Consider the following 23,261-nt stretch of genomic DNA (forward strand, 5'->3'; position numbering starts at 1 on the left):
CCAGCGCTATTGCAGGACAGACACCGAAAGGAGGGGTGTTTGACATCAAAGCGTTTTGGGCGCGCTCCTCCCCCGTACCTCTGAAGCCCGCGCACATACACACACCATCACGTGGCCACCACCTGCACTATCCTGTTTGCCTGCCCGCAAAGATCTTCGGCTGCCCGCCCGTGCACATGTTGGCCGCCCACGCACTTTTTCATCCTCCCGCACACAGCGTCTGCTGGCCGCGCACCCAGGTTTCGCGCACGCGCCCCTCCACCCCCGTTTGCACCACTGCATTCAATCACAACACACAGCAAGCACTCAATCACACACAACACACACTCAATCACAACACTGAATCACAACAGACAAAACATTCAATCACAATCAACACAGACAACACCCACACACTGCATCACAACACACAGACAACACATTCATATCACAACCAACAACCGCAACACCTCCACACACAGCACACTCAATGACATCCAACACCACACACATCACAACAGACACAACACACTAACATACATACAAACACACACACTTTCACCTGGGGGGGGGGGGAGGGAGTAGTAAGCCTGCTTCGTGTGCTGCTGGAAAACTGGGGTGGGTAACAGACCGGAGGAAGGCCCCGCCCCCGCAGCAAGCCACAGAGAAGCAGCACGGAGCTTGGCCACCCGTGCACAGCTCTGCCCGCCCCCAGGTTTCCCCGCACGCAGCCTGCGTCCAACCCCTCCCCCCCAAATAATCTTGGCGCCCCCCAGTTTGCGCACCGCTGCGAGTAGAGTACCAGTGTTTGCTATCAATGGTTGCGCTCAGAACTCAGCAGCTGGGAGATTGACGTAATACAATTGAAAAATCTACGTCAAGTATGTACAAATAAATCCAATACACATTTTATTGTAAAGATGATCTTCGCATGTAGTAAGCGCCTCCATCCCAAATGCATAGGTTACCTAATGTCATATGTTGGAGGTTCTGGGATAAAAGTTCAAACACCCACATTTGGTGAAACGAAATTGGTCTGATGTCAAAGACTGTCATACCCTACTAAGGTCTAGAATAGTGATCTGTGAATCGGGGTTCCGTGGCCACCCGGGGGAAGAGCGGAGACAACTCTCCTTGCTGTCCCAAGCCTGGCGGCACCCCACCCAGCACTGACCCGGTGGATCCCGAGCGCAGCAACACTGCTGCGATCCTTCCTCGCCTTGGTCCTGTCTGCGCCGGAAGTCGTGTTCAACTTCCGGCCGATAGGAGAGAGCTTCGGTTGGAGTGGTGCGCACACTCTGCTGGCACACTGCAGGGTTAGGTAGGGGGGGTGCGCACTCTGCTGGCACACTGCAGGGTTAGGTAGGGGGGGTGCGCACTCTGCTGGCACACTGCAGGGTTAGGTAGGGGGGGTGCGCACTCTGCTGGCACACTGCAGGGTTAGGTAGGGGGGGTGCACACTCTGCTGGCACACTGCAGGGTTAGGTAGGGGGGGTGCGCACTCTGCTGGCACACTGCAGGGTTAGGTAGGGGGGGTGCACACTCTGCTGGCACACTGCAGGGTTAGGTAGGGGGGGTGCGCACACTCTGCTGGCACACTGCAGGGTTAGGTAGGGGGGGTGCGCACTCTGCTGGCACACTGCAGGGTTAGGTAGGGGGGGTGCGCACTCTGCTGGCACACTGCAGGGTTAGGTAGGGGGGGTGCGCACTCTGCTGGCACACTGCAGGGTTAGGTAGGGGGGGTGCACACTCTGCTGGCACACTGCAGGGTTAGGTAGGGGGGGTGCGCACACTCTGCTGGCACACTGCAGGGTTAGGTAGGGGGGGTGCGCACTCTGCTGGCACACTGCAGGGTTAGGTGGGGGGGTGCGCACTCTGCTGGCACACTGCAGGGTTAGGTAGGGGGGGTGCGCACTCTGCTGGCACACTGCAGGGTTAGGTAGGGGGGGTGCGCACTCTGCTGGCACACTGCAGGGTTAGGTAGGGGGGGTGCGCACTCTGCTGGCACACTGCAGGGTTAGGTAGGGGGGGTGCGCACTCTGCTGGCACACTGCAGGGTTAGGTAGGGGGGGTGCGCACTCTGCTGGCACACTGCAGGGTTAGGTAGGGGGGGTGCGCACTCTGCTGGCACACTGCAGGGTTAGGTAGGGGGGGTGCGCACTCTGCTGGGTTAGGTAGGGGGGGTGCGCACTCTGCTGGCACTCTGCTGGGTCAGGTAGGAGTGGTGCGCACACTCTGCTGGCACACTGCAGGGTTAGGTAGGGGGGGTGCGCACTCTGCTGGCACTCTGCTGGGTCAGGTAGGAGTGGTGCGCACACTTTGCTGGCACACTGCAGGGTTAGGTAGGGGGGGTGCGCACACTCTGCTGGCACACTGCAGGGTTAGGTAGGGGGGGTGCGCACACTCTGCTGGCACTCTGCTGGGTCAGGTAGGAGTGGTGCGCACACTCTGCTGGCACACTGCAGGGTTAGGTAGGGGGGGTGCGCACACTGCTGGCACACTGCAGGGTTAGGTAGGAGTGGTGCGCACACTCTGCTGGGTCAAGTAGGAGTGGTGCGCACACTCTGCTGGCACACTGCAGGGTTAGGTAGGAGGGGTGCGCACACTGCTGGCACACTGCAGGGTTAGGTAGGGGGGTGCGCACACTACTGGCACACTGCAGGGTTAGGTAGGGGGGGTGCGCACTCTGCTGGCACACTGCAGGGTTAGGTAGGGGGGGTGCGCACTCTGCTGGGTCAGGTAGGAGGGGTGCGCACTCTGCTGGCACACTGCAGGGTTAGGTAGGAGGGGTGCGCACACTGCTGGCACACTGCAGGGTTAGGTAGGAGGGTGCGCACTCTGCTGGCACACTGCAGGGTTAGGTAGGAGGGTGCGCACACTACTGGCACACTGCAGGGTTAGGTAGGGGGGGTGCGCACTCTGCTGGCACACTGCAGGGTTAGGTAGGGGGGGTGCGCACTCTGCTGGCACACTGCAGGGTTAGGTAGGGGGGGTGCGCACTCTGCTGGCACACTGCAGGGTTAGGTAGGGGGGGTGCGCACTCTGCTGGCACTCTGCTGGGTCAGGTAGGAGTGGTGCGCACACTGCTGGGTCAGGTAGGAGGGGTGCGCACTCTGCTGGGTCAGGTAGGAGGGGTGCGCACTCTGCTGGCACACTGCAGGGTTAGGTAGGAGGGGTGCGCACACTGCTGGCACACTGCAGGGTTAGGTAGGAGGGTGCGCACTCTGCTGGCACACTGCAGGGTTAGGTAGGAGGGTGCGCACACTGCTGGCACACTGCAGGGTTAGGTAGGGGGGGGCGCACTCTGCTGGCACACTGCAGGGTTAGGTAGGAGGGTGCGCACACTGCTGGCACACTGCAGGGTTAGGTAGGGGGGTGCGCACACTGCTGGCACACTGCAGGGTTAGGTAGGGGGGTGCGCACTCTGCTGGCACACTGCAGGGTTAGGTAGGAGGGGTGCGCACACTGCAGGGTTAGGTAGGGGGGTGCGCACACTGCTGGCACACTGCAGGGTTAGGTAGGGGGGTGCGCACACTGCTGGCGCACTGCAGGGTTAGGTAGGGGGGTGCGCACTCTGCTGGGACACTGCAGGGTTAGGTAGGGGGGGTGCGCACTCTGCTGGGACACTGCAGGGGTTTTCCCCGCTTGTAGCAGCAGCTTCGTTAAAAAAAAAACGATAAGTGTTGTGGTGCCACAGAATTTCACAATCCAATTCTAGGGATCCTTAACCAAAAAGGTTGAAAACCTCATGTCTTGGACTTCTATGAGAACTAGCCTGCCGGGTTCCCGCAACACCGTTTTGTCATGAACAACCAAGGCACAGCTATGCTCTTCTTTTTACCGGCACAGCTATGCTCTTCTTTTTACCGGCACAGCTATGCTCTTCTTTTTACCGGCACAGCTATGCTCTTCTTTTTACCGGCACAGCTATGCTCTTCTTTTTACCGACCAAGTCCACTGACATTTAAATAGTTACAATTGGTTAAATTTTCATAAATGCAGGGATACTATGCAGAAAGAACAATAATATTTTTAAAAAAATCAATTTTCAGGTTTTAACTATATACTTACAAGATCAGAAATTAAAAAAAATTGATTAGTAGGACTTTAGAAATAAAGGCATTGGTACAAGGTACTGCCTCTTCCGAGCATACTGCAAATATCCTTCAACATTGTGCACATACAAATAGGTACCACTTGTATATTCCACCCATTGGGACACAGACATCCTATCTGCCAACACTGCGCCTGCTGCATGTCACATAGAGAGCTACACGCACTGGTCACTTTAAAGAGCTTGCACTATCTGCCCTGCCCTCTGCCTCCTCCCACGTGCGCTGTGCGCATGCACCTCCGCGCGAAGGCCAGAAGAGGCGAACGCGCTGACGTCAGCACGCCGCGTGGCAGGCGCCGGCCCTGGGGTGAGTTTTGCAGCCATTTATGTAGTGGCCGCCGAGGGGTGAAGTGGATACCCCTCCCGCGTCCTGCTGCGTGGGGAGCGCCCCTCCCGTGTTCTGTTGCATGGGGTTGAGGTGGACACCCCTCCCGCGTCCTGCTGCGTGGGGAGCGCCCCTCCCGTGTTCTGTTGCATGGGGTTGAGGTGGACACCCCTCCCGTGTTCTGCGTGGGGGTGAGGTTGACACCCCTCCCGCGTCCTGTTGCGAGGGGCGCCCCTCCCGTGTCCTGCTGCGTGGGGGTCTCGCTCTCTGTAGCCGCAGCCATACACGCTTTGAATGAGGTGCTTGCGGGAGGGGTGACCTATTAACCCCATCCCTGCCGAACCTATGCACGGAAGGGAAGGGGGGGTAATAACACAGAACAATTAACCCATTGAGGGGAGGGGGCAAATGCAGGCCCCTATGGTTGCTAAAGGGTTAAAGGCTGCTATTTAGTGAGTGATATGTGCTTCAGGTTCGCAAACTTACCCCCAGCCCTGTTGGCTTCAACATTGCACATTATTATTATGTAATGTTTATATTTTCTCCCTGGGGGGAATAAGTCATCCCAATGTGTTCCAATGCAAGTCTCATCCCAATGTGTGCTAGTCTCATCCCAATGTGTTCCAATACAAGTCTCATCCCAATGTGTTCCAATGCAAGTCTCATCCCAATGTATGCTAGTCTCATCCCAATGTGTTCCAATGCAAGTCTCATCCCAATGTGTTCCAATGCAAGTCTCATCCCAATGTGTTCCAATGCAAGTCTCATCCCAATGTGTTCCACTGCAAGTCTCATCCCAATGTGTTCCAATGCAAGTCTCATCCCAATGTGTGCTAGTCTCATCCCAATGTGTTCCAATGCAAGTCTCATCCCAATGTGTTCCAATGCAAGTCTCATCCCAATGTGCGCCAGTCTCATCCCAATGTGTGCCAATGCAAGTCTCATCCCAATGTGTAAATTGCAGGAAAACGGCGGTGCATCTGCTGCTGCTGATGAAGATTTGGAACCAACAAAACTGCAAACTGCAAAAAACTAGGTGCAAAAATTTATTGGTGGCATAATAAAAACAGCCAGAGTGTCCTTCTGGCTGTTTTTATTATGCCACCAATACATTTTTGCACCTAGTTTTTTGCAGTTTTGTTGGTTCCAATTCTTCTTCAGCAGCAGCAGATGCACCGCCGTTTTCCTGCAATTTCTACAGCAGTGAGTAATTCATTTACTTCATTCATGTGATCAATCCCACACAGCACCCAGACTACCACATAAGATCTACCTATCAGGCTAGTGGTTATATACATGGGAGTGTGTTTATTGGTGGACTATTTGGATTCCTGGGTCTCATGAACTGTCTTATGCAATGAAGATGTTTATTTATTTATTACGTACAAAGTAATTGTCAGCTCCTGGTTAGCATCACAAGTGGGAGTGTCCCTCCCCTTTCCTGTTTTTGTATTCATCCCAATGTGTGCTAGTCTCATCCCAATGTGTGTCAATGCAAGTGATATCTCTCAGCTATTTCTGTCTCTGCGATAGGAAATGTGACCATGATGTGAATTCTACCTCAAATGAAGCCCTCCCCCTAACCCAGGGGTACTCATATAGGGCAACACATTTGCTGCTTCGAGTCACACCTGTCCAAATATAGTGTTATTTGTGGTGTCAGGCCCCCCAGAGAGGATAGGTATGGATGTGTGACGCATTCCTATTCGGTTATCTTAGCCAATTCCTAAAATACCTTCTCCGGGTGCTAATTGGCATGCCTTTGCCGACAAAATATGTGTATTGAAAGACCCCGTAATAACAAAATATTAATTTATTCATCAATGCTGGGGTACTGCTGCACCAAATTGTTGGTGAACACATTTATATTTTGCTTATAACGGAATTGCCCAGTACAGTATTTTGATATGAGGTCTCCAGAGAGACTTGGAAGTATTAGGAGTAATGTTGGTGTACAATGCAGCACCACACTGGATATTCTCTCAGGAACAAAAACTTGATTACAATGTACATAGTTATACTCTTCTATGGCTTGTTTTACAGATCCTATGGAAATCTCACACTTTCATTGATGCAGCACATAGAGCAATCCATGATTATTTTTAAAATTTAGTATTTAGTTTGGTATGTTTGTGCAGTGCAACCATAACGTCAATAAGCGTACAAGTAATGTAAACATAGATGGGGGGGGGGGGGCTTGAGGGCAGGAGTTGAGCACCCCTGGGTTAATGCATGAGCAGAGGAAATGGAATGCATCCAAAGGAAGGAGCCTACAGCCATAAGATATTAAGCTTGTGGCAGGGAATAGGCCAGGTCATTCTCTTCATCTCTGAGCCTAGTGGCATCTCCTGTAATACCTCAAGACTGAACACACTTATTGAATGCAATAATGTGCGATTGCTCTGATCACATCACTTTCATTGCTAGCTTCTCTGCTGAGGCTGATCGATGGTCCCTAACTGAGGCAAAACCAAAGGGTCGTCCCTCCTACCACCAAACTGAGCCAATGGCAGTGACAAGTTTAAGGAGTTACACCTAGGTGATTAACAATTTATTTTCCACAAAAATAGGACACATAATATTTAAAAATAATTTGTAACATTAGTTTGAAAAAATGATGAGCAGAGAAATGTGGGCTGGGTTTTATTTCCTCTGGGCTGAAGAGGAATTTGCACAGGTAAAACCTCCCTCCTCATCTCTATTCGCCATTTACCAGGTGGGCTTGAGGTTGCGTAAACGCTTGATTGACAACCCCCCCACCCGAAAGTCTGATTAAATTTATTAAGGAAGACAATTGCATGTTTATGTTGTTTTTCTTTTTGTTTGTTTTTCTTGCCAGCTATTTGGGATTTTACCATTAAACCCATCCAAACATGAGCTTCCCAGGCCTGAGAGCAGACTGTGAGACCCTGCTCAGTCGTTTCCAGGAGACGGACAGCGTGCGCTTTGAGGAATTCTCAGCCATATGGAAGGAGCTGAAATTTTCCAGCATATTTTAGTAAGTTTACACCCCCTTGCTCAGACCTGCTGTAAAAACTTTTAACCCCATTCCTGCCAAAGGGTCTGGAGAAATGTGGAACTCGCTCCTCTGGCAGTGAAGGGGTTAATATATTTCATTTTGGCTTCTTGTTAAAGTTAACTTCAATAAGTCAATATCGGTCATCTCCAATTGGACTCTGCTAGTACGACAAAGCGATGTTGTCTGGCTCCAGGTCCCTAAATAGAACAGGTTTTAAGCATTGTTATTAGCATTTATATATATAATCCGCTGTTATATTCCACAGTGCAGAACAATGCAGAGGTGAACACAATAACACAATTATAACATCACTAATCACCGATACCGTAGGTATGGGGGACCCTGCTCCCAAGAGCTTACAATCTAAAAGTAAGGGAAATATAAGGTACTGTGGGAAGAGATCGGTGTGTTTCTATTGGCTGCTTGTCATGATGTAACCGCTTGGGTGGTCTTTTATTTGTAATATATGATGGGTGTCGGACACATATATTGTGCCCATCAACCATATCTGCATGTTGTAGTGGTAAATATATTTAATGGTGGCAATTATGTGTATTGATTTGTAGAATGCAATAGTTGATCGTTGTGGTGTATGAGGGTCAGAGTAACAGGACTCTGTAATTACTGGATTCATGTAACTCAGGAGTGGCCAACTCCAGTCCTCAAGGGCCACCAATAGGTCAGGTTTTAAGGCTATCCCTGCTTCAGCACAGGTGGCTCAATCAGTGGCTGAGTCGCAGACTGAGCCACCTGTGCTGAAGCAGGGATATCCTTTAAAACCTGACCTGTTGGTGGCCCTTGAGGACTGGAGTTGGCCACCCCTGAAATACAGTAGGTGTTACCAGGTGATATGATACAACGAGTTCAGGTTCTAGCTGTGGCACACATGAACACTAGACCTGGGTGACCTTGAAATAAACAGTTGTGTTTTCAGATTGTATTAAAATAAATGTTTGTTAGTGTCTGACTTACTGAAATAAATCAACCACAACACAGAAAACAGATCTGTCAACTTTTTTGTCATCTTTAGTTTCCAAACCTCTCTAACAAAGCAAAGTTTGCTTGCTTTATGTACATTTTGTTTGTTTTTGTATTTTAGTGGTGGAATGAGGAGTCTGGAGAGCAACATGTTCACAAGAGAAGCGTTTAGTTTCACCAGCTTGTACTTCCTACCACCATACACCTTCCAGATACGTGTGGGTGCTCTGTATTTGCTTTATGGCCTGTACAATACACAGCTTTGTCAGCCAAAACAAAAGGTATTGTAGTATAAGAAACATCATTAAAGCAGCAATCTTGTCTTTTTTTTTTTTTTTTTAATCCTCTGATTCTCCCTAATGACTTTACCAGTGTCTCTGCCTGGCATTTAAATGACCATCCAATAGGAAGCTGCAACTAACGTTGCAGTTTCCTATTGGCTTAGAGATTCGTTGTCCATTTTGTTTACCCTGGAGGGCGATTTTAAAACCGGTAACTTCCAATGGTACGTGTGTCAGGAAACAAAGGGTGTCGGGCTGAAAATACAATGCACCAAAAAAACAGTCAGATCTTGTGAAGATTAGTGAAATAATAAGCAGATTCTCTCGGTGTGAACATTTATTTATATTATTACAGTCAAGTTTGAGGGGAAATTATGTCTGATGGGTTTTATGTTTTGAACATATCCCAGTTTCAGCACAGGTGGCTCAAACCTATGCTGAAGCAGGGATATCTTGAAAACCTGACCTGTTGTCAGCCCTTGAGGACTGGAGTTGGCCACCCCTGATGTGTATATACTACGACGTGCCTGAGTTTGAAAGGAGTAGTGATGAAATATTCAGGCGTAACTGTCCCACTCTGTCTCCCGCAGATAAGAATAGCTCTCAAGGATTGGAGCGAAGTAGATACATTCCACCAGGATCTGATCAGTGCCCAGCATTTAGACGCAGCTTATATCTTCACGCAGATGCGACTAAACAGAGCCTTCCATTTCACAGGCATGCCTGCGCTGGTAAGTCAGCACGGAAAAGAAGTCTCTTCTTTCATTTGTGCATGCGGTAAGGTGCATGAAACAGGGAACTATTTCTGTACTGTTTGATGCCTTTTTCATTTGGGTTATAGCGCTGGCGGCGTGCGCATGTTATAGCGCTGGCGGCGTGTGCGTGTTATAGCGCTGGCGGCGTGCGCGTGATATAGCGCTGGCGGCGTGCGCATGTTATAGCGCTGGCGGCGTGTGCGTGTTATAGCGCTGGTGGCGTGCGCGTGATATAGCGCTGGCGGCGTGCGCATGTTATAGCGCTGGCGGCGTGCGCATGTTATAGCGCTGGCGGCGTGTGCGTGTTATAGCGCTGGCGGCGTGCGCGTGATATAGCGCTGGCGGCGTGCGCATGTTATAGCGCTGGCAGCGTGCACGTGTTATAGCGCTGGCGGCGTGCGCGTGTTATAGCGCTGGCAGCGTGTGCGTGTGATATAGCGCTGGCGGCGTGCGACGCAGGTTATAGCGCTGGCGGCGTGCGTCGCAGGTTATAGCGCTGGCGGCGTGCGACGCAGGTTATAGCGCTGGCGGCGTGCGACGCAGGTTATAGCGCTGGCGGCGTGCGACGCAGGTTATAGCGCTGGCGGCGTGCGACGCAGGTTATAGCGCTGGCGGCGTGCGACGCAGGTTATAGCGCTGGCGGCGTGCGACGCAGGTTATAGCGCTGGCGGCGTGCGACGCAGGTTATAGCGCTGGCGTCGTGCGACGCAGGTTATAGCGCTGGCGGCGTGCGACGCAGGTTATAGCGCTGGCGGCGTGCGACGCAGGTTATAGCGCTGGCGGCGTGCGACGCGCAGGTTATAGCGCTGGCGGCGTGCGACGCGCAGGTTATAGCGCTGGCGGCGTGCGACGCAGGTTATAGCGCTGGCGGCGTGCGACGCGCAGGTTATAGCGCTGGCGGCGTGCGACGCGCAGGTTATAGCGCTGGCGGCGTGCGACGCGCAGGTTATAGCGCTGGCGGCGTGCGACGCAGGTTATAGCGCTGGCGGCGTGCGACGCAGGTTATAGCGCTGGCGGCGTGCGACGCAGGTTATAGCGCTGGCGGCGTGCGACGTGCAGGTTATAGCGCTGGCGGCGTGCGACGCGCAGGTTATAGCGCTGGCGGCGTGCGACGCGCAGGTTATAGCGCTGGCGGCGTGCGACGCGCAGGTTATAGCGCTGGCGGCGTGCGACGCGCAGGTTATAGCGCTGGCGGCGTGCGACGCGCAGGTTATAGCGCTGGTCGTGTGCGCAGTGCAGGTTATAGCGCTGGCCGTGTGCGCAGCGCTGCACAGAATTTTGCAGCCCCAGCCCCGTGGAGCTTACAATCTAATGTTGGTGCCTGAGGCACAGGGAGATAAAATGACTTTGCAAAGGTCACAAGGAGCTGACACGGATTAGAATGGGTGTCACCGGAAGACCGTGACATTAGCATGGAGCTGCTCCTTCAGGTGTAGGAACAGGAGAGGGAGGAGGGGGTGTGATTCCTTTTATAGGACCAACAAATAGTTGATATGTTACAATCTTTCTAACCTCTCAGGGTGATACCGGATCAAGGACTCCGAGAGGTTCGAAAGCTTGTAACGTATCTCGTTATTTCATATACTTGTTGGTTCAATAAAAGGTATCGTACCACCTACCCCTTCTCCCTCCTTTGTTACTACATAGAAGAAAGAAACACGGCTACCGACCCATCTCTGCCGCATTCCTTCAGTATAGAAGAAGGCTGAGATCATACTGTTTGCTTGAGCGCGCGCCCGACGCTCAAGTGATCTCTGCTCATACTGATTCAGGTGGTGGGGTGCGTGGCGGAGGCGTGGCTATGATATCACAGAGCTGGTTCGCCACGATTAGCTGAACCGCTCACGTGATGCGGCTGTTGCTTGAAAATACATTTTTTTTTTTTTGTCTTTTCAAAAGGCGGTCGCGCCATTGTGCTCCGTCGTGCCCGCATGCACTAGGGGTGGCCACTAAGGATCCTGCAATTTGTACTTGGCGTGTGCACACGCGCCCTCGCACACAGTATGATCTCAGCTGAAGAAGGCACTGCTGGAACCGCTCCAGATATTCCGAAAAGATCCTTTGCAATGAGAAACGTCTGTATTGTTTACTCCTCTTTGCTCTTGTAACATTCTTTCACTTCAAGTTGTACAATGGTCCATTTTCTTGGTGTGTGTGCAGCTGACATTCAAACAGAGAAATTTGGGGCAAAATGTTGGCAAAGAAGAGTTTAAGGAGGTCCGAGATAGAGTGGCAGATCTGGTTACATCTGAAACATTGGAGGTAAACGCTTATTTATCTTACATGGAAAACAGTAGCACTTGGTTCATTATTGCGCTCACATGTAAATATTAACCCTATCGCAGGCAGAGGGGTCAATATGTGTCAAATTATGAGATCAGATACATTTTAAGGAACCCCAACCCCCTTTAATAGCGCGTCTGAGATCAGATACATTGTAAGGAACCCCAACCCCCTTTAATAGCGCGTCTGAGATCAGATACATTGTAAGGATCCCCAACCCTCTCTAATAGCGCGTCTGAGATCACATGCATTGCAAATTCTTCTGTATATGGTACAATTTTCAAATGACCAGACAATTGCAGGAAACCCTTTAGGGAAGATGCCTGGAGAACCCCTTTTGAAAAACACTGGGCTACAAAGTGTGACGGGGTGATTAGTTTCCACCCTTTTTGGAGCCTATCTCTTTGCGTTTTGTTTACAGGAAATGCTGAATATTCATGAACACTATCAGAAAACAAAATGCTTGATTTCTACTGATAAATCCCAGCCAGACAAAGCCTTGAGTTTAATAAAGAAAGAATTCGTGAGTGATCTCAAAAATTTGGTAACAGAACATCAGCTGTGGAAACACGAAAAGAATGTAAGTATTATTGCGGCTTTTGCTTAAGATGCTTAAAGCGTAAATGTTTGCATCATTTCTAATGGCATTAGTATTAGGATCACTGGATTGTGTCAAGTTTGCAATTTGCTCAACCCAAATACTTGCATTGAGAAAATACTTAGGCTGCGTCCATACAGGGGCAGACCGCGCGGACGCGTCCGCACGCTGAGCGATCAGACTGACTAAAGGCAGTGATCGCGTCTATACGGCGTGCGTATGCGCGAGGGGGTGCGCGATGCGCGTGAAATCAGTCAAAACTGCTTTCTCTAGGGCGGTCACGTGAGCGGTTCGCCCAATGAGGGCGAACCAGCTCTGTGACGTCACTGGCCCGCCCATAGACACGCCCCCGGACGGCACGTGTACTAAGGCCAGGGAAAGCCCCCGCTTTCTCTCGGCCTCCGCACGGCTGCAGTGTCTATGGACGCAGCCTTAGGCAGTGTTAAAGCTGCAGACCAAGCAATATCCTACGTGTGGTTTTTTTTTTTTTTAATAAATCAGTTCTGTACTATGAGAAATTGTAGCATTAAAAAAAAAAAAAAATTGAATGTATTATAATGTAACGAGAATTTTGTTTCTATAGCAACCATTTACAAGGTCCCATCCCCTCCCTCTTCTGAAACAGGCTCCAATTGTATCTAGTGACTGCCTGGTCACGTGATCTTTCCCACAGAACTTTCAATTATGTGTCCTCTTCTTTTTATTTATATATAAAATGTTTTACCAGGGAGTAACACATTGAGAGTTACCTCTCGTTTTCAGGTATGTCCTGGGCATAGTTATGATGACAAACACAGTTACATAAGTGAACAGGGAATACTTTATATACAAGACATAGCATGCACAGTTAGAGATAATATATATTATAGGCGTATGTAACAGTTACAGACCAGGTTAAAATGTGGCGCAGCTTTAGTTTTGATTGAACTTAGACTGGTGGCGGCTGCGAGAGTCTCCGGTAGATTGTTCCAGTTGTGGGGCGCACGGCGAGGGAATTGCTGCACTGACAGTCATTTAGTGCAGCGGTGCGCAATCTGTGGGGCGCGACCCACAGGGGGGGCGCGAGACTGCCGACGGGGGGCGCGGGGTTTACAGAGGCCCCGCGCGCTTCCCGAAGGCACTTAAATTAAGTGCCGGGGGAGCTGCAGGGCCTCTGTAAACCATACTTACCCGTGGCTCCGGCGGCTTCCTCCCGGCGTCGCCATGGCAACGCGGCGTCAAAATGACGCTGCGAGGTCATGTGACGTCACGTTGCTATGGCAACGTGACGTCATTACGCCGGTGCGAGGGTAAGTTGGGGTTGGGGGGGGCGCAGGAGTGAGGGGACAGCCGGCAGGGGGGCGCAGGGAAAAAAGTTTGCGCCCCCCTGATTTAGTGAACCCCCGAGCCGAATCTTCGCCGATCGATCACAGAAGAACGGATAAATCTGGATCTTAGCTAATCACTTGTCAGCGTGTGGATTGTATTGCTGCTTTACGGAAGCAATCCAAGCGGCACTTTAAAAATAAAAAAAAATCGTTTGTTGTTTTAATATATGCAGCCTTTGATTACCTTTATTGAAAACTAATGACCCAAGCTGCCGATTTGATTCGTTCTCCCATGATTGATCAGCAAAGATCCTGCTTCCCTGGGTTCACTAAATGGCTGCCTTTCAGTTTCAACCAATCCTTCAGTCAGTGTAACTCAGCAGCTACAATATATTCTTATATTATTAAGGTAACCTCTATTGTTACAGTTTGCAGCTCAAACTGCTGGGAGTATTGGAAACACATTATCATAAACAGGAAAGTGTTACAAAGATCTTGCACGGCTGTGTAAACCTGGTGAAAAATTAGTTTGAAAGCATCCTTTGATTTCTATAGCAGGTTGTAACTCACCTCTCAAGCAGTGCAAGATCTTTGCAAGACTTTCCTATTTGGAATAATTTGTTTCCAATATTCCCATCTGCTTGCGCTGTAAAATTGTAACAATAGATAATGTTACCGTAGTAATATACATTGTAGCTGCTGAGTTACACTGACTGAAGTGGCCATTATGTTGGGCACACAATAAGGATTTTGACAGATTTATAACCGTAGCACCAAACGATAGGAATGTAGAATTACACATTGTCACATGCTTTATACATACAAATAATATATTTATATAATTGTTTTAAGTTGGAAAGTAGTATTGCTACGTTAAGAGTTGAATAAAAAAAAGTAGTAAGTATTATCTAATACAGGCATACCCCGCTTTAAGGACACTCACTTTAAGTACACTCCCGAGTAAGGACATATCGCCCAATAGGCAAACGGCAGCTCACGCATGCGCCTGTCAGCACGTCCTGAACAGCAATACCGGCTCCCTACCTGTACCGAAGCTGTGCGCAAGCGGGGAGATTACAGAGCCTGTTACACATGCGTTATTTACATCAGTTGTGCACGTATATAACGATTGCAGTACAGTACATGCATCGATAAGTGGGAAAAAGATAGTGCTTCACTTTAAGTACATTTTCGCTTTACATAAATGCTCCGGTCCCATTGCGTACGTTAATGCGGGGTATGCCTGTACTACAGAACTGAATTATTAAAGAAACACGTAGGATATTGCTTGGATACACGCTATTAATAAATGCTACCACCAGGGGGTGGAAATTAAAGCTTCTATAAATTAGAATGGGTTCAGTAGTGTGCCATGTACGGATGTAACAAAGGTTATCGCTCCACAGCAGTAATACACGTGCCATAATAATATAAAATAACAAATATAACACAGTGGGAAGAAGCGCTTGAGACATAAAAGTAACATTAGGAAAAGGGGTCTCTGCCCCGAAGAGCTTACAATCTAAGTGGTAAGTAAGAAGAATGTACAGAGACAGTACGAGTGTGTTCTGGTAAGGGGCCACGGTGGAAGTATGAGGTGTATAGTATCAGCCACGGAGCTATCCTTATCTCACAAGAGGCAAGAATTCAAAGTAGCAGCACAACAGGAATGGTGTTGAAGTATGTGCAAACCGTGTGGTTTGTTATATCCTTTGCAGAGTAGAAAAACAAGCACTTCTTTTCGGGGTACAACCTCCCTAAATCAGATGCACCTATTAAACTGCATGGCCTCGGGCAGATTTGGACAGCACTCCTGCCGTGCTGCTACCTTTGAATTCCTGCCTCTTGAGTATCCGAGAGCAGCTGATTGCAGGACGCTGCATTAAGTAGAGGCTGCACGGGGGGGGGGGGGGGGGGGAGAGAGAATGGAGTGTCTGATTTACACTTTCAGCCAGTAAGGAGAGTGCTGGCGTCTATGGATTACTGTGAATAATTTAGCTCACAACCATCATTTTATTTTCTTTAGAAGCCAAGAACAAAAACTGATGAAGATAAAGAAGGCGCTTCTCAGGAATCAGAGGCGAGTATTACTGTGTCAATAATCCAGGAAAGGGGATTACCCGCTGGCTGTAAAATAAGGCATTGAAATGATGCTAATCAGAAGTAATACATGTACAATGTCGTTTCCTTGTGTTGGAGTTTTGTGCTTTCAATGTTTGTATTTCTTTTTTTTTGTAGGGTACAGAGAGAGCGATAGCATTGGCCAATATTAAATCCAAATCCTATTCTTCCGTTGTAAAGGTAAAGTGTACACACTTCAAATCTATAGTGATAAACATGTTGTGGCTGTTTCAGTTACCCTAAAGTTTCCCCATTATAAAGCAACTCGTGCTTACTCGGTCCAAAAATATAGACATCTTTTAGAAATGACCTTGTACTTGACCTTTCATGCTAATTGTATACTTCATTGTTGCCTCTCTTTTGGAGAAAAATGGGAAAATATGGGGCAAATAACTGGGGATTAACCATTCTGCAGATGACCGGTCACAAACAATTCTATCACAAGAGATTAAGCAGAGAGCGGGAGGGGGGCAACTCCAGTCCTCAAGGGCAACCAACAGGTGAGGTTTTAAGCATATCCCCTGCTTCAGCACAGGTGGCTCAATCAGTCCCTGCTTCGATTGAGCCACCTGTGCTGAAGCAGGGATATCCCTGATAACTGGCCTGTTCATGGCCCTTGGGGACTGAAACTGGCCACCCCTGGCATAGATTATTAAAATCCTCCCCAATATCTTGTTATCATGGGGACATTTAAAGTCTAGAAGAAACAAATATTCACACTAATATTTTAAGGCATCCATCCCATCACCGACGTTTAACTCTTTTAACACATCACTACCATTTTGTGGACTTGGTCCTAGGAGGGTCTGTACCTTTTTACTAAAGAGATCACCACCCTGATTATATCTGATATATGTGTGTAATTGGTACAGTATGTTCAATTAGCATTTTGAAAATGTATTTGAAGTCATCGTGTTGTTGGCATCAGTGTCCCCCTAGGTTTGATGAGTAAGTTACCTCTGTGACTTCATGGAAAACACATCATTTTTGTAGGGGCTGTTTTATTTTGTTCAAGCTGACCTGTCACTTATTGGCCCAGGCCTCCAAATTCAGACGACACCGTCAAGTTCACATGGATTCTTCTGAATCGGGATCGGATAAGGGAAGAAAAAAAGCCCAAAAAGGTCGAAAGAACAGAAGGAAGAACACTGGAAAGAAAGGAGCTTTGGATTTGAAAGGTAACTTCTTTCTTTCTTTTTTTTTCCCCCTACTGTTTCACCGGGGAAATTATTCACTTTAGGTCCAGTTTATAAGCAACTTAGTCACCTTCGGAGGTACAATGTAACCACCTAGATATCTTTGCACAAGACCATTGAAACAGATTGTCCTCTTAGCCAATCAAATAGTCGGCTTGATGACGGTGCCATTGGTACGATTGCACCTGGCCCCACACTTACACAGGCCCCCGCGCTCTCCCCCAGCCCAACTTCCGTAATCACAGTTTCAATGTTGTGGTGGTTAAATTAACCGCAACATTTAAACTGTGATTCCCAGAGTTGGGCCGGGGGATACGGTGGGGGCCTCTGTAAGCACCGGTAGCTCCTGCTGCCACGCGAAGTGATGTGACTACAGTGACGCAAGGGGCAGGCGAAAGGCCCTGCGCGTCACGTGACATCACATGACATCATCACGACCCTGGAGGAGGTAAGAAGCCGCGCGCGCACACAGTGCACCGACCCCACCATATTCCCAGTCGCCCCCAAATGTTTAATGTGTACTTTCGTCCTCTAAGTAAAAAGAACAAGAAAGGGATAGAAGATGTACCAAGTTTACACTCTTCATGCAAAAAGTGACTGCAACTCACTGCACCAAACCTAATTGGGTTGAAAATGTGTCCTGAAGTGTCTTTGAATGCAGCAGATGCATTTGGAGAAACGTTAATTAGAGAACAGTGTGTTCGTTAAATATGTTCTGCTGGTGACTGGAGCAAACACCTTTAATACACTCTTTAATGTCGTTTAATCAGTAGCATTACTGTGTGTTTCGTGATCTCCTTGCAGGTGATAAAGCCGCAGCAAGAAGAAAGTCTTCCTCGCAACTGGCTGCAATTACTGAAGAAGATACCTCTTCCAGCAGCGAAGGTATTTTCATGCAGCCATTTGTACTTCAAATCATTGATGTAGTCTTTATATTGTATGCATAGGCTCTGAGGACAAGGAAGGATGGTACAGTGGCTTACAATGCAAGAGGCCTTTCACTGGTTCCTGGGCGTTTGCCTTTTCACTTACTGTTTCTCTGCTCCATGTTCAATTAGAATGTTTACAGCTGAAATTTCCATAGCTGTTTAAAGCAGGACTAGCCAACTCCAGTCATCAAGGGCCACCAACAGGTCAGGTTTTAAGGATATCCCTGCTTCAGCAAAGGTAGTTCAGTTGTTGACTGGTGGCCCTTGAGAACTGAAGTTGGCCACCCCTGGTTTAAAGCTGGGGAATTGCTAACATACGATTGGTATACATGTAAATGACATACTTTGTATATGTTTACATTGAATATTGCTCAGACAAAGTGTGTGTGTGTGTGTGTGTGTGTGTGTGTGTGTGTGTGTGTGTGTGTGTGTGTACTTATCTTGTATAACTATAATGATAAAATGACTCTTCGCTTGTTGAATAATGAAAAAGTGTTCTTTGAATAACGGGTGCCACTTTGTATCACTTCACTTGTATTACCCTGCTTTATCTATTAATAGTGCAGACCCGCTTAAGCTCACCTGAAAATGTCATTGGCTCCCATGCACAGATACACTAGTGGGTTTTTTCTCAGTCCATGGAGGGGTAGGACACTTTGCCTGTGGGAGATAGGGCAGATTATGTTTAACACACACACACACACACAAATGTGTGCTTTTTCGTTGGACGCCTTACGACCAATTGACTGAAATGGGCCATAAAATAAGTAGTCTTATGGAATCACACTGCTTACTGATTCTGAGCATCAATATCTTCATGCACCATGGGGCAGCAACCATCCCCAAGTTTCACCTTGTCATGTGTACAAAATGATTAGCTTTACCTCTTGAATAAGTCACTGCTATTAGTTAATTCTTCTCTTAAACACAGTTTAAAGCAGCAGTTCACAACTTGCCAGGTTTTTGTTTTCAATGTAAAGTTTATCCCCTTTAATATGTGCATCAATACAATCCACACAATGATAAGTAATTAGCCAAGTTGCTGATCGATTGGCGAAGATTCGGCTGGGAGGGATGGGGAGGGTTCACTAAATGTCTGTCAGTGCAGCAGAAGAGGACCAAAGATGCATTGTTCTGTGGGGAAGATCATGTGACCAGGCAGTCACTAGATACAATTAGTGCACTGCTAGAGAGGGGAGGGCTCAAAAAGGGGTGTGCCAGAGCCTGTTTCAGAAGTGGAACTTTTGTGTCTTTGTAAATGGTTGCTATAGAAACAAAAAAAATCTTGTAGCATATAAAAAAAACAAGTATTTTCTCATAGTACAGAACTGATATTTTTTTTTTTTTTTAAACACACATGTATGATATTGCTTGGACTGCAGCTTTACAAGAAGCATAACACATTAACTCTTCATGTTTTCCGACCTTCCAGAAATGCCCAAACCAAAGAGGAAGAGAGCTCGTTAAGATAATTGCACTGAATAGAGTGAAGACTTGCTGGTTACCATGCAAAACCACCCGGGGCTTCTCTGAAGACATAATAAGCAAAAACGATGTTTTGTTGGGGGGGGGGAGGGTGGCATGTCTGACGTTTTGTGTGATTTACCGGAGAGATTGGAAGCTTGTTTCGTTTCACAGATGATGATTAAATATAAATACAATAATCTCTTTTGTGGGTCCCACGTTGCTTTTTGTATGTTCACAAATAAATGGTGAAAGAAGCTAATCCGGAAGTTCACACCCAGCGTGAGCAGCGCTATATTTCAGTTACAGAATGACCCATTGCTAGAAGTGAAGCGTTTAATATATATCCTTTTTCACTCGGTGTAACCGGATCACCTTCCTTTAGCATCGGCTCTCTTTTTGGAAGAAAGTTATCTCTTGCTTTTGAAGCTTTGAATAATTTGTCCTTCCCTCGTTTGGCTGAGTGTGTAGTACATCACAACACACCTTCAACAGCCATAAAATTGGTGAACGTTTGTGGAAAAATTTGCTAACTCAAGAGTTTTCATCCAAGAAACTACCTTTCCAAATGTCACTGGTGCTGGTACTTTTTAATTAGGAACTCTGGGTTGGGTCACATAATTTGGCACCACCTAAACTTGGCGTAGCCTGTAGGTCTATGGGGGTAATAGCTACAGAGGTAGTAAGACTTACAGTCTCCGGTGCCGCGGTGAAAGAAGAAAGTCTGCGGCGCCCAAGACGGTGTTTGCTGCAACTGCGCTAGGGGGCGGTCAATTCTTCCTAATGGGACCTCACACACGTTAGTCACCTGGTGCTGCGACCACCATGGTTAGCTTGGCTACATCTAGACTTTGTTTTGTTCCAGCATGAATCACATTCAGAATAAGGAGCTGGAGCTGCTGTTCCGAGGAATAAAGACCTTCTTTCGCTCTAGAAATGAACATGGAATATCATCTGTTATACCTTACTGATGCTAGCCAAGTGGAACATTTTTAACACTGAAGGTTGTTTCAGCTTAATCCTATAAGTATGTTGTTCAATTCCTTATCATCTATTATGTGAGGGTCACCTAAAGTGACAACTTCATGTTTCATAGAGTAATTCACTGCCACAAGCATTGTACAAACCGACAATACAAGTAAGCTGTCAGATAGACAATACATGAGAGATACATGAGAGATGTGGGTCATTCAACACTTGTTAGTCAGCACTGAAGGAGACGTAGAATTTGGAAACCGCTGGGAAGTCTTGCGCGTCTCACACAAGACATGTAGTGCTAAAGCCAGTGGTTTCCTACTTTGTTTTTTGGCTAAGGAACCATATCATTTAAATGAAATTCTGCTGAACCTCAACCCTCTAATAGCACACCTGAGATCAGATGCATTGTAAGGAACCCCAACCCTCTCTAATAGCGCGCCTGAGATCAGATGCATTGTAAGGAACCCCAACCCTCTCTAATAGCGCACCTGAGATCAGATGCATTGTAAGGAACCCCAACCCTCTCTAAAGGCGCGTCTGAGATCAGATGCATTGTAGGGAACCCCAACTCTAACAGCACGTCTGAGATTAAATGCATTGTAAACTCCTGTATTTGATACAATTTTCAAATAACCTCAAAATTGCAGGGAGTCCCTGTCAGCAAACACTGAGCTAAGGTAACAAATCAGATTCGGTTCGCATTTTAGAATTGCATACAGTAGTTCCGGGACTGACTTTGCTGACTTCACAAGCACAGAGTCCCATACTGCAAGTAAAGAGGAAATTCCACTTCAAGAAATCCAAATGAAAGAAAGCACCTTTTTTCTGGGAGGTTTCACCTACTGTGCAAATCACTGAAATGCAATCACAGTTTAATGCTGCCGACTTTCATTCTTCAAGATGACTTTAACACAACAATTGAATAATTTTTGCTACAAGATTAGCATAAAATGTTACACTTTCTGCCAAAATTCCCATTTTATTTCCTTTCAGTAACAGGAAGATTTCAGCAATGTGCAGAGAAGGGAATTAATAGAAAATATGACTAAAGTGATATTTTTTTTTGCTTATATAAACACGGCTTTTTGCCTAAGAGGAAATAGAAAGTGCTGAATACTTTTTATGAGTTCATAGCAGTTGTTTGTTTTAAACTTTGATCTTCTGAAAGAATAATTTGGATGCAGTGAGCATACTTTCTTTTCACAAACAGCAGGATATGGAGATTCTAGTTAATGACAGGAAACCAATACGTTCTTTACTCATGTAAGTGTAATGTAGATAAGACGACAAAGTAAGGTAACTGACTGAAATATTGTGGATATTCAAAAGTAAAAGGGATAATTCAGGAATATAAACTTTAATGGGAAACATGCTTATTCAAAATTTATACTCTAATAAGATACAATGGAAGGCCTTAACATGCGCCCAATAAATACATAAAGCCATATTCCTTTACAATCAAGCAGGGCCGGCAGGGAGTTTGTTCAGTGTCAGGGGAGAGCACAGAGCCTTTTACCTTCTCCGGCATCGTCGCCTGCGCTTTATCTCCCCTACATCGCGTTGTCATGGCGACGCGTCGTTACAACTAGGAGATGAAGATGCAGCAGGAGAAGCTTACAGCTCCGAAGAGAAGGTAGGAGGCACTTACAGAGGCCCCGTGCTCTTCCCCAGCAATCAGTTTAAATGTTGTGGTGAAGAGCACGGGGCCTCCCTAAGCGCGGGAACCGCCATCAAGCCGGCTTGCGACGGTGAAGTGCCGACATGGATTCTTACAGTTACATTGTCACAGTCCGTGTGAGTTCTACCTGTCTTTAATTAAGAAGTTGCTGAGTGTACAAAACATATTGGAACATATGTTCAAATAATTGGTAGAGGTGTAGAAAGTAGAAATGGTTTGACTGCAGGATGGATCACCCTGTGAAATAAATACATTAGGAAGGATATTAGCAGAGAACACAATTCTTTGTCTGTTTTCCTCTAACAAAGGAAGTGAAACAGCAGCATGATAGAAACGCCACTAACAAAGCTCGTTCAGAACACCCTCCTGTCTCTGTAAGTTCTGCCCACTTAGATTGTAAGCTCTTTGGGACAGGGACTTCTTTTCCTATTGTTTTATGTCTGTAACGCTTATTCCTATTATCTGTTAGAATATTATGTCACGTGTATTGTAAAGCGCTATATACCTGGATGGCGCTATATATATATATATATATATATATATATATATATATATATATATATATATATATATATATATATATATATATATATATATATAACAGGAACTGTCCATACATATCAAACATTGAATTTAAGTACTACACCATGGAGAAACAATATTAGTCTGCTAAGCAAACCATACTAAATGTTGGTGCTGTGATATTCTGTTAAAAATAATATTGTGTTCTTTTAATTTATTTTTTTCCTTTTATTTTCAGCTTGAGAAAATATTAGACTGGCCACCAAATTACAGATTATGAGCACCACACTGCAGGACAAGAATGCAATATGTTTACTAAAATATGTGAGCAAAATACCTACAAATGACACTCTTGCTGTAACTGTCTACTTGCAGCTATTTTGCTCAGTTTTACTATTAATGGGCAAAACATAGATCCCGTCAAATCTCTACAAAATGCTGCAATAATCTATACAATGGCCCAATGATTGTAAATATCCCTGGTAATACACAGTTCTCTCATATACAAAGCGTCACAGTGCTCCCTTCTTTTGTAGCCCTGGTCCCAGTGGACTGTTAGTCACAATAGCCCTGTTCTCTATGGGCACACTGGTCTTGGACAGGGTTCAAAGGGAGCCTGATAGGGAATACTGTGGGTTTCAACCTGTGATTTTCCTGCAGAATAAATAGTGTGTGTGTGTTCCATAGAATCTGTAGTTGATTGCTCAGCTCTGGGCAGTGGGATAGTGCAGCAG

The 23,261-nt window shown here is 47.0% G+C and overlaps 1 protein-coding gene across 6 annotated transcripts; it reads left to right on the forward strand.

Annotated features, from left to right (window-relative positions):
• Positions 1–4,305: 4,305 nt before the first annotated feature.
• Positions 4,306–19,549, forward strand: SNAPC1 (small nuclear RNA activating complex polypeptide 1). 6 transcript variants are annotated; one of them, XM_075614844.1, is made up of 13 exons: positions 4,320–4,400; positions 6,846–6,957; positions 7,258–7,416; positions 7,703–7,822; positions 8,537–8,696; positions 9,287–9,427; positions 11,612–11,713; positions 12,156–12,314; positions 15,666–15,719; positions 15,878–15,940; positions 16,800–16,938; positions 17,761–17,841; positions 19,318–19,549. In XM_075614844.1, exons 3-13 carry the CDS (start codon positions 7,292–7,294, stop codon positions 19,350–19,352), a joined length of 1,179 nt encoding a protein of 392 aa, XP_075470959.1. In that variant the 5' UTR covers positions 4,320–4,400; positions 6,846–6,957; positions 7,258–7,291; the 3' UTR covers positions 19,353–19,549. The 6 variants fall into 6 exon arrangements, with proteins under 6 accessions (XP_075470964.1, XP_075470959.1, XP_075470960.1 ...); XM_075614845.1 differs by lacking the exon at positions 4,320–4,400 and adding an exon at positions 4,426–4,717; XM_075614843.1 differs by lacking the exon at positions 4,320–4,400 and adding an exon at positions 4,426–4,609.
• Positions 19,550–23,261: the final 3,712 nt, after the last annotated feature.

The sequence above is a fragment of the Ascaphus truei genome, chromosome 9 (genome assembly GCF_040206685.1).
Source record: "Ascaphus truei isolate aAscTru1 chromosome 9, aAscTru1.hap1, whole genome shotgun sequence".
Lineage (NCBI taxonomy): Eukaryota > Metazoa > Chordata > Amphibia > Anura > Ascaphidae > Ascaphus > Ascaphus truei.